General features: G+C 41.0%; 1 protein-coding gene across 2 annotated transcripts; it reads right to left on the reverse strand.

Moving 5' to 3' along the window:
* Positions 1-553: 553 nt before the first annotated feature.
* On the reverse strand, positions 554-3,599 carry LOC9330644 (protein WVD2-like 2). Of its 2 annotated transcripts, none has more exons than XM_002894537.2 (7): positions 3,475-3,599; positions 2,597-2,988; positions 2,346-2,428; positions 2,157-2,250; positions 1,943-2,014; positions 1,624-1,734; positions 554-1,163 (listed from the first exon to the last, which is right to left on the reverse strand). In XM_002894537.2, the coding sequence occupies exons 2-7, from the start codon at positions 2,981-2,983 to the stop codon at positions 855-857; spliced, it is 1,056 nt and encodes a 351-aa protein (XP_002894583.1). In that variant the 5' UTR covers positions 2,984-2,988; positions 3,475-3,599; the 3' UTR covers positions 554-854. The 2 variants fall into 2 exon arrangements, with proteins under 2 accessions (XP_002894583.1, XP_020870281.1); XM_021014622.1 differs by lacking the exon at positions 3,475-3,599 and adding an exon at positions 3,316-3,436.
* Between the last annotated feature and the right edge of the window lie 9,377 nt (positions 3,600-12,976).

Raw genomic sequence — 12,976 nt, forward strand, 5'->3', positions numbered from 1 at the left:
GGTTTTGGCGAAAACACACAATTCTTCGATTTTTCCGCTTAAATCGTGATTTCTATTTTATTTTTTTGGGGGGTGGGAAGGATACAAATTTATGGTTTTAGAGAAAAACGCAATTTTCTGATTTTTCAGTTTTGGCGGAAAAACAGAATTCCGTATTTTTTCCTCCAAAATCGTGATTGTAGGTTTTTGTTGAAAAATGGTATTCTGTAATTTTTTCGCCAAAAGCTTCATTTACGGTTTGGCGACATAATTCGGCAAAAATATTTTGATGAAAAAACCGAATTTTTAATTTTGGTAAAAAATGCAATTTTACGATTTTGACAAAGGAATGATAATTTGTGAATTTACAATTTTTAGGGGATTTTTTTGATGCAAATATGCGATTTTTAAAGTAAAATGAAAAATCTATAGAAAATTAACATTATTTGATGTGATTGTAAATGGAGGTATTTTAGACATTTTTTATTTTTAGAAGAATTACCTCCATCTGAATACACCATTTAAATTATCCAGATATATCATCTCTATCTTGGATGAACAAACAAACAGCACATATAATAATTTAAGTTGGGATATATGGGATCCATATTCCACACAATAACTTTAATATACATTTCACATTAATTCTCAAACAGATAAAGATCAAACGAAAATAGTGCAGCTGATTTAGCAATCAAATTTAGAAGAATTAATCTGCAGAACATTAGACAACAAACAAACAAACAAAAACCTGGAACTTCAAACTTGTTCTTTCACTCTAAAACATGTTCTTCTCCTTGCAGTTGCTTCTCACCATTTTTCTTGTTTTCTCATTCACCAAGTTAGTCAAAACCAAACTACAACTACGCGCCACTTCACTCCACAACACCAACACCATTCTCATCTGTCTCTCCATCATGACCACTCTTGTTCTTTCGCACAAGATTTTCATGCACTTCTTCAGACTTTGGTGTTTCCTTTGTGGACTTTCTCATATGATCTTTGCTGCTGCTATTTGGTGTCCTTGGGACACTGTTCGTTTTGGGTTCTTCCTTGCAACCACCTACACTGTGACGATGTCGAGCACAATGCTTCCCCTTCACCTCCTGATATGATGCGTTAACTGTGTCACTGCAGCTCTTTCTACGGTTAAGGTTTGGTGACTTAGGCCGAGTCAGTGGAAACTGCAATTCAAACAATCGTAGATAGTTAATATCTCCTTTTGTATGTAGTTTATTTTGTGAGGATGAAGTTCATCTCAATTCATATATCCATGTATCGCAACGAATAAGTTCTCAAGGAATTTGCAGGTTTCAGAACAGTCTAATCAATCGAAAAATGGAGAGGGTGACACAGAGTGAGTACACTACTTGAACTCATATAACCAAAATCCATCATCTGAATTCACAATTGTGGTAGTGACTAGGGAGTTACTGCCAAAATAATAATCAAAACAAAGCAAAAGTGACCGTAGACGTAGGATAAGCTGTTGGTAAGGAGGATAAAACCATCTTACTCGATCACAAGAAAAGGAAACTAAATTTTGAATCATCATTCAATATTTTTTCAGTCTTGGGCAAGCAATAATATGAATCAAAGTGGAAGAAAAAACGGAAATGAGGATAGTGAGGTTTTGTTCCATACCTTTTTCAACGGTTGTTTCGGTGGAGGACCTTCTTGGTAAAAACTTGGTACCGGATTAGCTTTGTAAGCCATGTTCTTCCTGAGTTGTTTAGTGACTGCTTCTTGCTCTTCCTAAATAAATTACATATCCAAATATTTTTGAGAATGCTCAAGAATGCAAGATATACATTATATTGAATCTAAAGTGTAAGATTATTAGTTTCAAGAATTGTATGCAGAACTTTTTATGTTGCCATAACTAACAAGGAAACTATATAAAGAAGATTCCTACATTATCTACTGGCTAATGCACGTGTATGCATGAGGATATAACTTGTACCTTGAGCCTTTTCTCGTTCTCTATTTTCTCTGCCTCAAGTGCTTTCTGTTTCTCCTCTAACTTCTGGTAAAACTGAAACCAGAATATGCTGACAATTAGCAGAGTGACAGAGACACCGAAAAGGAACAATAAGAGCGACATCTCTAAGGAGAGAAAAAGTGCAATGCCATGCTTCCTTATAACTTTTCCTTATTTGTTTACCAAAAAGAATTACCTCTCTCCGTCTCTCCAGCCGCGCTGTGCTACTAAATGTTGGAGCAACTCCAACAGTTATCTTGGGTTTAAAACTTCTTATGGATGTAGCCGATCTATATATGGCTAAGGATCATATAAAAGTCATGTAGTGTGGTTAGACATTAAAAACAAATGTTTCCTTTTTCATTTAACTTGACATAAAGGATACGAGGAAGCAACGGAAAAACTATCTTCTTCATCATGATGTTTCTTGTGATCTGGTGTCCTCCTAGCTGGTAGAGGAGAATTTAGCTGCACGCAAAAAAACGGAGGAAAAAAATAATTCAGTTAGTGCTTTGTGTGCAGCTAAAAATCCCATAAGAACTAAATCAAACAAAACAAGAAGTGTGCCATAAGATTCATTTCTTAAAAACTTCACATTGCAAAAAAAAAAAAAAAACAAGTTAGCGCTTTGTTTACCTGTGAAACTCTTGATGCTGAAGAAGAGTAATGGCTAGCACCATTTCCTAATGAATTATTATCAACTACTGCTCTTCTAGGCTTTTCAGCCGACAAAGAAAACGGCTTTGGAACAGTTGTTTTCGCAGTAACACGAGTTTTAACTGAAGATGAGTTAAGTTTCTTCTCATTATCAGAAGTTTTATGGGATCCAGGTGTATCAATTGTTTCTAGTGGCCTCATACGAGCATCATCCGGAACCAAGTTCTGCTCGGTGCATTCTTTCACCTCCGCAGCTTCTATAGTTGACGGATTTCGGACTTTATTATCATCCGAAGATCCGGTTGAGCTAGCTGTCAAACTATTTGCCTTCTTATCCATGTGTTTGTCTACAAGTTCTCTCCCCATTACCACTACAACAACAACAAAATTGTATACATACATAAATGCTCAAAGCCTTATATATATCCACAAAAATTCGACTTTAATTGCAGATTTACCTAAAAGACCAACAAACTAACACATTGTGCAATTAAAAACTATCATAAAACATCAAAAGGAGAATCTACCAAACAAATCTTTGAATAAATTTTGCATTTAAGACAACAACAAGAATATGAACAAGCAGAGATATTGAATTTATCAGAATCAACAAAACAAATACCAAAAAAAAAGGAAAAAAAAAAAAGAAAACAGACAAAACATCAGGGATTCTATGTCTGAAAGCGAAAGAGCGAAACCTAATTGTCAATCTTCAGGCAAGATTAAGAAACTGAGCTGCGCAAACAACAACGACCAAAGAGATCGAAATTCAGACAACGTTGAACAGATCGAACCACATTTGTCGGTATTTTGTGAAAAAACAGATAAATGAAGATTAAAGATTTTAAATTTCTTACGATTTCGCTAGCTCTGCTTTCTCCTGGAACTCGTCAAATACATTCTCTCTCTTCAGCTCAGGGCAAATGCGAAAATCCCCTTTTTCACTTCTATCTCTCGAGAAATTTATTTTCCTTTTTCCTTATTACGAATTTTTGTTTTCTTTTTGTCAACATCTATTTACTTTTTGTCGAATATACAAATACGTTTTTTTTTTCCGACGAATAGAATGTCAATATATATTCGCCTTTTTATTGGCGTGTCGCTTTATTTAGCTCTTTTTGACTTTTTGATATTTTAAGAAGGAAGAAAAAAACTAAACATTGTGAAAATGATGTGAAAGCACTAATAGTTATCCAAAACTCTTAAGTTAAGAGTCTTTAATCTTAGAAGACTTGGAAGAGTTGACATGGGTCGATATAAAACTACAGAATTACTATGATGGAAACTTGAACGAGACTAGCTAGTTTTGCATTTGTTGATTTTTTCATAATCAGATTTTTTTTCTTTAAGAGGTCTACTACATATTTTTACGATCAATTGGAATGATTAGCAAAATTGTCCATATATATAACTAAAAATTAATCAAGTCCAAGTGATTTACAATCATTCACGATTAGTGTCGTTGGGATAATTTAATGGTCCAAATTCGATAATATTTATTTTAGAGATCAAAATATTTAATAAAGGTAATATATTCAATATTAATGGTTTTCAAACATATTTTCACTATTTGTGGTTTTTAAGTTTTTTCAAATTTTTGGAGAAAATACTTAAAACGAAGCAAATCACGACAGTTTTTTTTTTTTTTTTTAATATCTGGAAGTTCAAACCCGGAGGCCCTACATTTCTTAGAGGTGAGATCCATACCAGATTAAATTCAACTCCTTTGGAGAAGAGATTCCTCCCAACGGGCGTCGAACCCAGTACCTCCACCTGGGAGATTTACCACTGGACCAACATAACGTTGGTAATCACGACAGCTTTTGTATCTAAGAAAATCAACAAACATTGGAAGACTTCCTTATCACCAAATTGAAAGAGTTTGATGTCATTGGAAACCTTGACAGTTAGCTTTCATCTCCAAGTGAGTCCTAATAACTAGTCAAGAATTATGAAGACTTTGGTGAAAACAGATCAATCTTGCGAGCAAATGAAGAAAGTGTAGCAAATGAAGCAGAGCCTCACCAATCTCATTGAGAGAACGACCGAATCTGGATCGATCCTGCCTCTCCAACGGAAAAGATAAGATTTTCTAGAATATTCTGATTCATCCCGATCTATATAGGATTTTTTATCCATTTCTATAGCCTATATAAGGAACTGCACGATCCATGCAACAACAAACTTGCATTCATCATTATTTCCTGCATTCATATACTCGTCTCTTTACGCTTATCATTTTGTCTTTATTATTTTGGGGAAGAATCTCATCCTTTTGTGATAGGAAAAAAAGTAATCTAGACCCTTTTACTTATATCATCTATTCATCATGTTCTGTTCATCATCATCTTTGTGCTTACCTTAGTCATGTCTTTGTAATTTCAATGCTTGGTTAAAGGATTTCATCGAAGGGGATTTTATGGATTATTTAATTTAGTTGGCGATTTTTAAGGCTTAACATCATTTTACATTTTCTTTGTCTTTGTTTATTAATAATGAATATGACCGAAGTCATGAATCAATTGTTGATCTTAAGAATTAAATTAACCATCAAAAGCGTTGTTATGTTTTTGGAGCTAGTGTAAGTGCGGATGAGGTAAGATAAATTGTGAAAAGTAAACGAGACAAAAAAATTTGTTAACGAGGTTCGGTTTTTTCTACTCCCGGGGACCAAGTCCCGATTCAATTTCACTAGAACAAGAAAGCAAATTACAACCAATTCGCAAACGCGTAAAACAAGTACAACCCTCTTGATTTACCGCTCCCTTCTATAACGTGAAACCTTAAGGATAATCTCTACCCTTAACTAAACTTCCCATGAGTCTAGATTTAATCAGGATACCCTAACCCTGAGCTAAACTCCCCTTGAGCCTAGACTTCAAAACAAAACTACTTGATCACACAAGCACAAACCGCAAAACTAAGTTGCATACAATCTCACAGAAATCTCACAGAAAGCTCCTCCTTATATAGCCAAAACAATTTCTTAATCACCATAGGAGAAAATCTCCAATTTCCATAAGGAAAAGTAAATTTCCTTCTACACTTTTCCTTTTTCTTATCAAACTCCACTTTCGTCAAGTCTTCCAAATCTCTTTAAGTCCTTTTTCCTTTGTGATTCATCCTCTAAATACGTTCCAAACATATCTTCTCAAACCTTCTAGAAACCGAAACTCACACAAAAAACTGCAACATCCTGTACTACTTCTTGAATCATTCAGAAACTCCATCACCCATAACAACTACATCTTCTGCTAGTATTTGGCAAGCTTTGTGTCTAAACTACAAACATTGATCTAAGGAGTTTAGTGAGTTTATCCAACTGGAAAATCAAGTGTTCAGATTAGTTTTATTTGTTGTGCGAGTTGATTGATTAAGGTGCTAGACAGTGTTTTTCCTATGGTGGCCACTTCGCAACATTCAAGACAGTGTCAAAAATCCTGCAAGCAGGTTTTTGGTGGCCAACAATGTTTAAGGATGCTCAGGATTTTATCTCGAAATGTGATTCATGTCAAAGAAAGGGGGATATCAGCAGAAGGAATGAGATGCCTCAGAATCCGATCTTGGAAGTTGAGATCTTTGATGTATGGAGAATTGATTTTATGGGTCCGTTTCCATCTTCATACAAGAACAAGTATATATTGGTCGTAGTGGACTACGTATCAAAATGGATCAAAGCTATAGCTAGTCCCACCAATGATGTAAGAGTTGTGCTGAAGCTGGTCAAGACCATTATCTTCCCAAGATTTGGGGTTCCCAGGGTTGTAATCAGTGACGGTGGAAAACATTTTATCAACAAGGTTTTTAAAAACCTTTTGAAGAATCATGGAGTAAAGCACAGGGTCGCCACTCCTTATCATCCACAAACAAGCGGGCAGGTGGAAATCTCCAACAGGGAGATAAAAGCAATTCTAGAAAAGACTGTTGGGACTACAAGGAAAGACTGGCCTGTAAATCTCGATGACGCGCTATGGGCTTACAGGACAGCTTTCAAGACCCCTATAGGTACAACTCCCTTCAACCTTCTCTATGGAAAATCATGTCACCTACCTTTTGAGGTCGAATATAAAGCCATGTGGGCAGTTAAGCTCTTGAACTTCGACATACCGCTGAGGAGAAGCGGTTGATCCAACTAAATGATCTCAACGAGATTCGCTTAGAAGCTTATGAGAGCTCCAAAATCTATAAGGAGAGAACTAAGTCTTTCCATGACAAGAAGATAATCTCAAGAGATTTTAAGGTTGGTGATCAAGTGTTGCTGTTCAATTCTCGCTTGAGACTCTTTCCTGGCAAGCTCAAGTCTAGATGGTCTGGTCCTTTCCGTACTACTGAAGTCCGACCTTATGGTGCTATCACTCTAGCTGGAAAGAATGGAGAGTTCACAGTCAATGGCCAGAGGCTCACAAGATACATGGCAGATCAATTCATTCCAGAAGGAACTTCGGTTCCTCTGGAGGAGCCTCTCAATGCCTAATAAATGTGAGGAGTCAAGCTAGAGACATAAAACAAGCTCACTTGGGAGGAAGTTCCATGTCTATCTCTGTACATATTTTTATTTTTCCTTGTTGTTTTTAATGCATTTTGGTAGTGTTTTCAGGAGATAAGTGTGAAGAGCTGAGTGAAGTAGATTCTGGCTCTGAGTGTGCAGCAGTATACTCTACCACGGCGTAAAGGAAAGACTCGACCTCACTGCTTCATCGGAGAAGAAGAGCTCACTCGACCTTGTTTTGGACTTAACTAGACCTCACCGATTTGATTCGCTGGAGAAGAAGTAACAAGACCGGCGACTTACTTGACCGCAAAGCCGAAGTACTCGACCGCGCTGCTGACCGCCACAGAGAAGAAGAGGTCGAGTATCACAGAGGAGCTGAGACACAACATGGAGATTCTTCAATGGCCTGGCATGAATCACACGCAGGCATTGATGATCACATCCGCTCTTTCTTCGATTGATGTAAGCACCTCACTTCACTACTGTACAATACCATCTTCTGTTTTGTTTCTGTGATGTTTTTGTCCTGAGTACTCTCTTCCAAATTTGGTCACACAGAGGACTATGTGATTTAAGTTTGGGAGAGGGCTTAGGAAGTGTTTGTTATCTGATGAGTCTCTTTTGTTCTTATTCTCAAATTTTTGCATTGTACATACTCTTGAGTCTGCATTCATCTAAGGCATACAAAAACCATAAAAATTTGAAAAATTTCAGAAAATTTCCCACAAAAACATAGTGTTCATTTAGTTGCATTACATTTAGGATCGAGTCTAGAGTGTTTCATTTAGGATTGTTGCATATGCATAGGGGATAATGAAGAGATAGCCTTGTGAGCATGTTGATTTACTAGATAGATTCAATGCCCTCGTTATTAGTTGTCTGATGCATATGATTGACTTTGAAGTAAGACCGCACCATGTTCTATTAAAACCACTCGATTGCATGTCATGATACCATTTCCTATCAACGTGAACTTGAATCTGATTTGTAATTATCATGTTTGCATCGGTTTTGAACTCATGGATATAATACATACTTGGATTTTCTTTCACCTATTCACCACTCTTGTTAATCCAAGTAGCTGTGAGGATGGGGGAACTACTCCAATAAAGGAAACAGCTACTTGGATTAACAAGAGTGGTGCATGTGAGGCCTATTTCACATGTGAGGCCTGAAATAGGCCCCATACTTGGATTTTCTTTCACCTATTCACCACTCTTGTTAATCCACTCTTGTGTGCATGTGAGGCCTATTTCAGGATTGAACTTGGTAGAGCGTGTTTGGTTTGAGCCGACAAGAGTAGTATCTCATGCAGTTCCAGGCCACGTTTTTGGACTTGGTAGGACTAGGTGGGAACTTATATGGGGATTGCGATTGAGTGTGAAAAGAAAAGAAAGGAAACATGTTAGACTCTTTAGGAGAAGGAAGCTGATAATTAATCATATTGGTCTAGTGAATGATCTGGGAAGAATAAAATTTGTTAAGTTATGCTCTAAAAAAGATGGTAACAAAAAACATAAAAGATTATAAGAGACATAAGAGTTTAAGAAAAATCCAATTCACTAGACTAGTGTTGGGGTCGGATTCCACCCGCATTAGGTCCGAGCTAAGACATAACACCTCGGGACGTATCACCAAACCGGGATCGGATTCCACCCGCATTAGGAACTGCCAAAACAGCTCGGGATCAGTCACTGAACTAGCTCGTAGAATGCCGATTGATACGGCTCGGGTCATCCTATACTGGCTCGGGGACGTTTGCCGTGACAGCTCGGGACTACGCAAAGAAAGTTTTCCTTTCACCCCGAGCCGACTTCGCAGAACCGCCCGAGGCAAAAGGACTACGCCTTCATATCCGAGCTGGGTTCTCCCTTCGTCCGAGCCGCCTCCCCTCAAGTACCCGAGCTCAGTTGACGAGAGTATCCGAGCCCAATCTTCTCAAAGTCTCCTCAGCTCGGGTCGAGCGTCATGACATCATCCAAGCTGCCCGAGCCAAAATCATCAAGACACCCGAGGCAAATACTTAGTAAATATTCGCCTTCAAAAGTATCATTTCTAAGCAAGACATCATTTCCGATATACCCGGAAATGATAAGAGGAAATCTCCCAAAGACTCCGAAGAATAAGGAAATTATCCTAATCCGCGATATCCTAGCCGACTTCAAGATAAATGGAAATCTTCCGAGAATATCGCTGAAAAGGCGGTTTACCATCCCTATATAAAGAAGCTCAAGGCTCTCACAGAAGGGCAAGCAATATCGCTCTAGAATTTACACTACGCAAAGCTCTCACAGCACAAACATCTTTTTCCTTTTACGATCAAACTCTTGTACGATCAAAGTCATCTTTTTCTTAATAATATCAAGAACACCATCTTTGGTTACAATCGTTTCTGTTGTTCTTTGAGAATTCACGATTATCGTATCCCTAAAATAAAACCCTAGACAAATCTCGATTGTGTTAGTTTCGACTTCCACAGTTTGGCGCCGTCTGTGGGGATTACTTTAGAATTCTCTTACCCTAAGAACGCAAGACTCGAATACCAGAGAGGATGGTGAACGAAGACGATCGTCAGACACCACCAGCCGGAGGAGGGAACCCGAACCCTCCGAACCCTCCTTCTAGCGCCACTCAAGCCGATCCGACGATCATAGCAACTCTAGCCGAACTAAAAGATCTAATGGTTAAATTCCAGAAGAAAGCTGACGACCAAGAGAAAGCTAACAAAACCTTGGCGCAGCGAGTCGACGAAATCGCGACACGTGGGCAACAAAAAACCACACGTTTCCAGACTCGGCCGCCACGAGCTCGGAGGGACTTGCCTGGCATCAACCCAACGAGACTCACGTTCGCGACACCAACCGGCAACACCAGAGTCGCAGTCCGAGCCGACCCTGCCAGACGCGAGAACCAAGATGATCCCACCGAGCCAGACGCAGTGGACTTGACGGACGAGCCAGATGATCTGCAAGATGAGCGTACCCGAGCCGGAGCTAACTCCGCCGAGCGAACAGATCTCACTGACGATGAAGAAACTGAGGAGAACATAAGGTGGGCCGAAGAATCCGAAAGAGAAGACGAGCTAAGCAAGATCCGAGCCTCCCTAGCCAAGGCGGAAGCTGATATGAAGCTCGTCAAAACCCAGATACATAGCGTCTCATCCTCCGCGCCGAACATCGACCGAATTTTGGAAGAATCTCGGAATACGCCTTTCACCAAAAGAATTTCTGAGACGACGATGTCCAACCTGGGAAAGTTCAAAATCGACTCCTACAATGGATCAACCGACCCGAAGTGCCACATTAAATCGTTCGTGATATCTGTGGCCCGAGCCAGGTTCAAGCCCGGGGAAAAGGATGCGGGTCTGTGCTTACTGTTCGTGGAACACCTCAAAGGACCCGCATTAGAGTGGTTTTCAAGATTGGAACGAAACTCGATTGATAGTTTCGACGAGCTGTCGACATTGTTCCTCAAACAATACTCCGTGCTCATCGACCCCGGAACTTCCGACGCGGATCTGTGGTCTTTATCCCAACAGCCCACCGAGCCATTGAGGGATTTCCTCAAGACCTTCAAATCGACGCTAGCCAAGGTCGAAGGAATTACAGATGTAGCAGCTCTCTCGGCTTTGAAGAAAGCTCTCTGGTACAAGTCAGAATTCAGGAAAGAGTTGAACCTGTCTAAACCAACAACAATTCGCGACGCGCTGCATCGAGCCTCGGATTTCGTCGCCCACGAAGAAGAAATGGCGCTACTAGCAAAGAGGCACGAGCCAACAAAACAGGCGCCCCGAACCGAGAAAACCGAGAAAGCCCAAGCGACGCCTCCGGTCCAGAAAAAGACACGTGAGAGCAGTACGTATACGCATCACGAAGGGCGTAATTTCTCAGGATACCATAGCTACCAGATTGACACGCCCCGAGGCCGTGGCCGCGGCAGAGGCCGAGGCCGTGGGCGAGGAAGAGAGTCCTTCACCTGGACAAGGGATCAGCCACCGAGCAATGATCAAGAATATTGCGAACACCACAAAATTTTCGGCCATCATACCTCGAGATGCCGAAGCCTCGGAGCCAAGTTAGCAACCAAATTCCTAGCTGGAGAGCTCGGGACAAACGTTACTCTTAAGGACCTCGAGCCAGAACCGGAGCCCGAGCAGACCAACCCAGGAAGAGACCCCGAACCAAGGAACCAGGAGTCTCAGAAAAGAACCCGGGGGTCAGAAGACGAAGACCGGGATGGTACGCGGCAGAAGGTTCTTACCATAATGGGCGGATCGCCATACTGTCCTGACACCGTAGCGACAATCAAAGCTTATCAACGCCGAGCCGAGACGCCTAGCAACTGGACAAGACGCTTCGATCGACCTAACGACGTGATCACATTCGAAGAAAGCGAGACAAACGGGCTCGACATGCCTCATAACGATCCAATCGTCGTCACATTAGCGATAGGAGACCATGATATCTACCGAGTATTAATTGACACCGGCAGCACCATCGACGTAATCTTTCGCGAAACGCTCCGACAAATGAACATCGACATGTCACAGGTGATTCCGACCCCGAGGCTTGTCCTCGGATTTTCAGGGGAAACTTTGATGACGCTTGGAACCATCCAACTACCAGTCCGAGCCGGCGGGGTAACAAAGATAGTCAACTTCTCAGTCACCGATCGACCTACCATCTACAACGTCATAATGGGAACCCCGTGGTTAAATCTAATGCGAGCTGTCGCATCAACATATCACCTGTGTGTTAAATTCCCGACCCCTAATGGCGTGAAAACGATATGGGGCAGTCAGAAAAATTCTCGGATGTGTTTCATGGCAGCACATAAACTCCGAAACCCTGTCACTGAAGCGAATGCTGAAACCGATCACAAGAAATCAAAACTTGGCCGGAGCGAAGAGAAGGCTATATCTAAACAGTTATAGCAATTACAGATCGAGGAGGCGCGCGAGGAGAAGAAGCCTACCTCGGATCATGTGATCTCCATTAGCCTCGACGACGAACGGCCCGAACGATGCGTGGAAATTGGCAGCGATTTAACCGAAGAAATCAAGACCGAGCTCATCTCTTTCCTCAAAGAGAACATCGATACCTTCGCCTGGTCGGCTGAAGATCTACCTGGAGTAAGCATCGACGTAATCTGCCACGAGCTGAATGTTGACCCATCTTTCAAGCCCATCAAGCAGAAGCGAAGAAAATTGGGTCGGGATCGCGCAGATGCAGTGAACGCCGAAGTAGAAAAGCTCCTGAAGATCGGCTCGATCTCTGAAGCAAGATATCCGGACTGGTTAGCAAATCCTGTCGTGGTTAAAAAGAAGAACGGCAAGTGGAGAGTCTGCGTCGATTTCACCGATCTGAACAAAGCTTGCCCTAAAGACAGTTTTCCACTCACACATATCGATCGTTTAGTGGAAGCAACCGCGGGAAATAAATTGCTATCATTCATGGATGCTTTCGCAGGATACAATCAGATTCTCATGCACCCCGACGATCGCGAGAAGACAGCATTCATCACAGACCGAGGTATCTACTGTTACAAAGTCATGCCCTTCGGACTCAAGAACGCTGGCGCAACGTATCAACGGCTCGTCAACAGGATGTTCTCCAAGCAGCTCGGGAAGACAATGGAAGTTTACATCGACGATATGCTAGTCAAATCCCTCGAAAACTGAAGCAGAAGCCGATATTTTATGTCGGGAGCAGAAGCCGATATTTTATGTCTCGGGAGCAGAAGCCGATATTTTATGTCTCGCAAACTTTCACCGACGCGGAAACACGCTACCCGCAAACTGAAAAGCTCGCCCTCGCCGTAGTAATGTCAGCTCGGAAGCTACGGCCATATTTCCAGTCTCACTCAAT

The sequence above is a fragment of the Arabidopsis lyrata genome (genome assembly GCF_000004255.2).
Source record: "Arabidopsis lyrata subsp. lyrata unplaced genomic scaffold ARALYscaffold_1, whole genome shotgun sequence".
Lineage (NCBI taxonomy): Eukaryota > Viridiplantae > Streptophyta > Magnoliopsida > Brassicales > Brassicaceae > Arabidopsis > Arabidopsis lyrata.

Coding starts and splice junctions, on each gene's coding strand:
- LOC9330644 (XM_002894537.2), bottom strand. CDS start 2,983: ATGGGGAGAGAACTTGTAGACAAACACATGGATAAGAAGGCAAATAGT. Junction 2,429..2,596: donor CAGCATCAAGAGTTTCACAG/GTAAACAAAGCG, acceptor TTTTGCGTGCAG/CTAAATTCTCCTCTACCAGC. Junction 1,735..1,942: donor AGAACGAGAAAAGGCTCAAG/GTACAAGTTATA, acceptor TAATTTATTTAG/GAAGAGCAAGAAGCAGTCAC.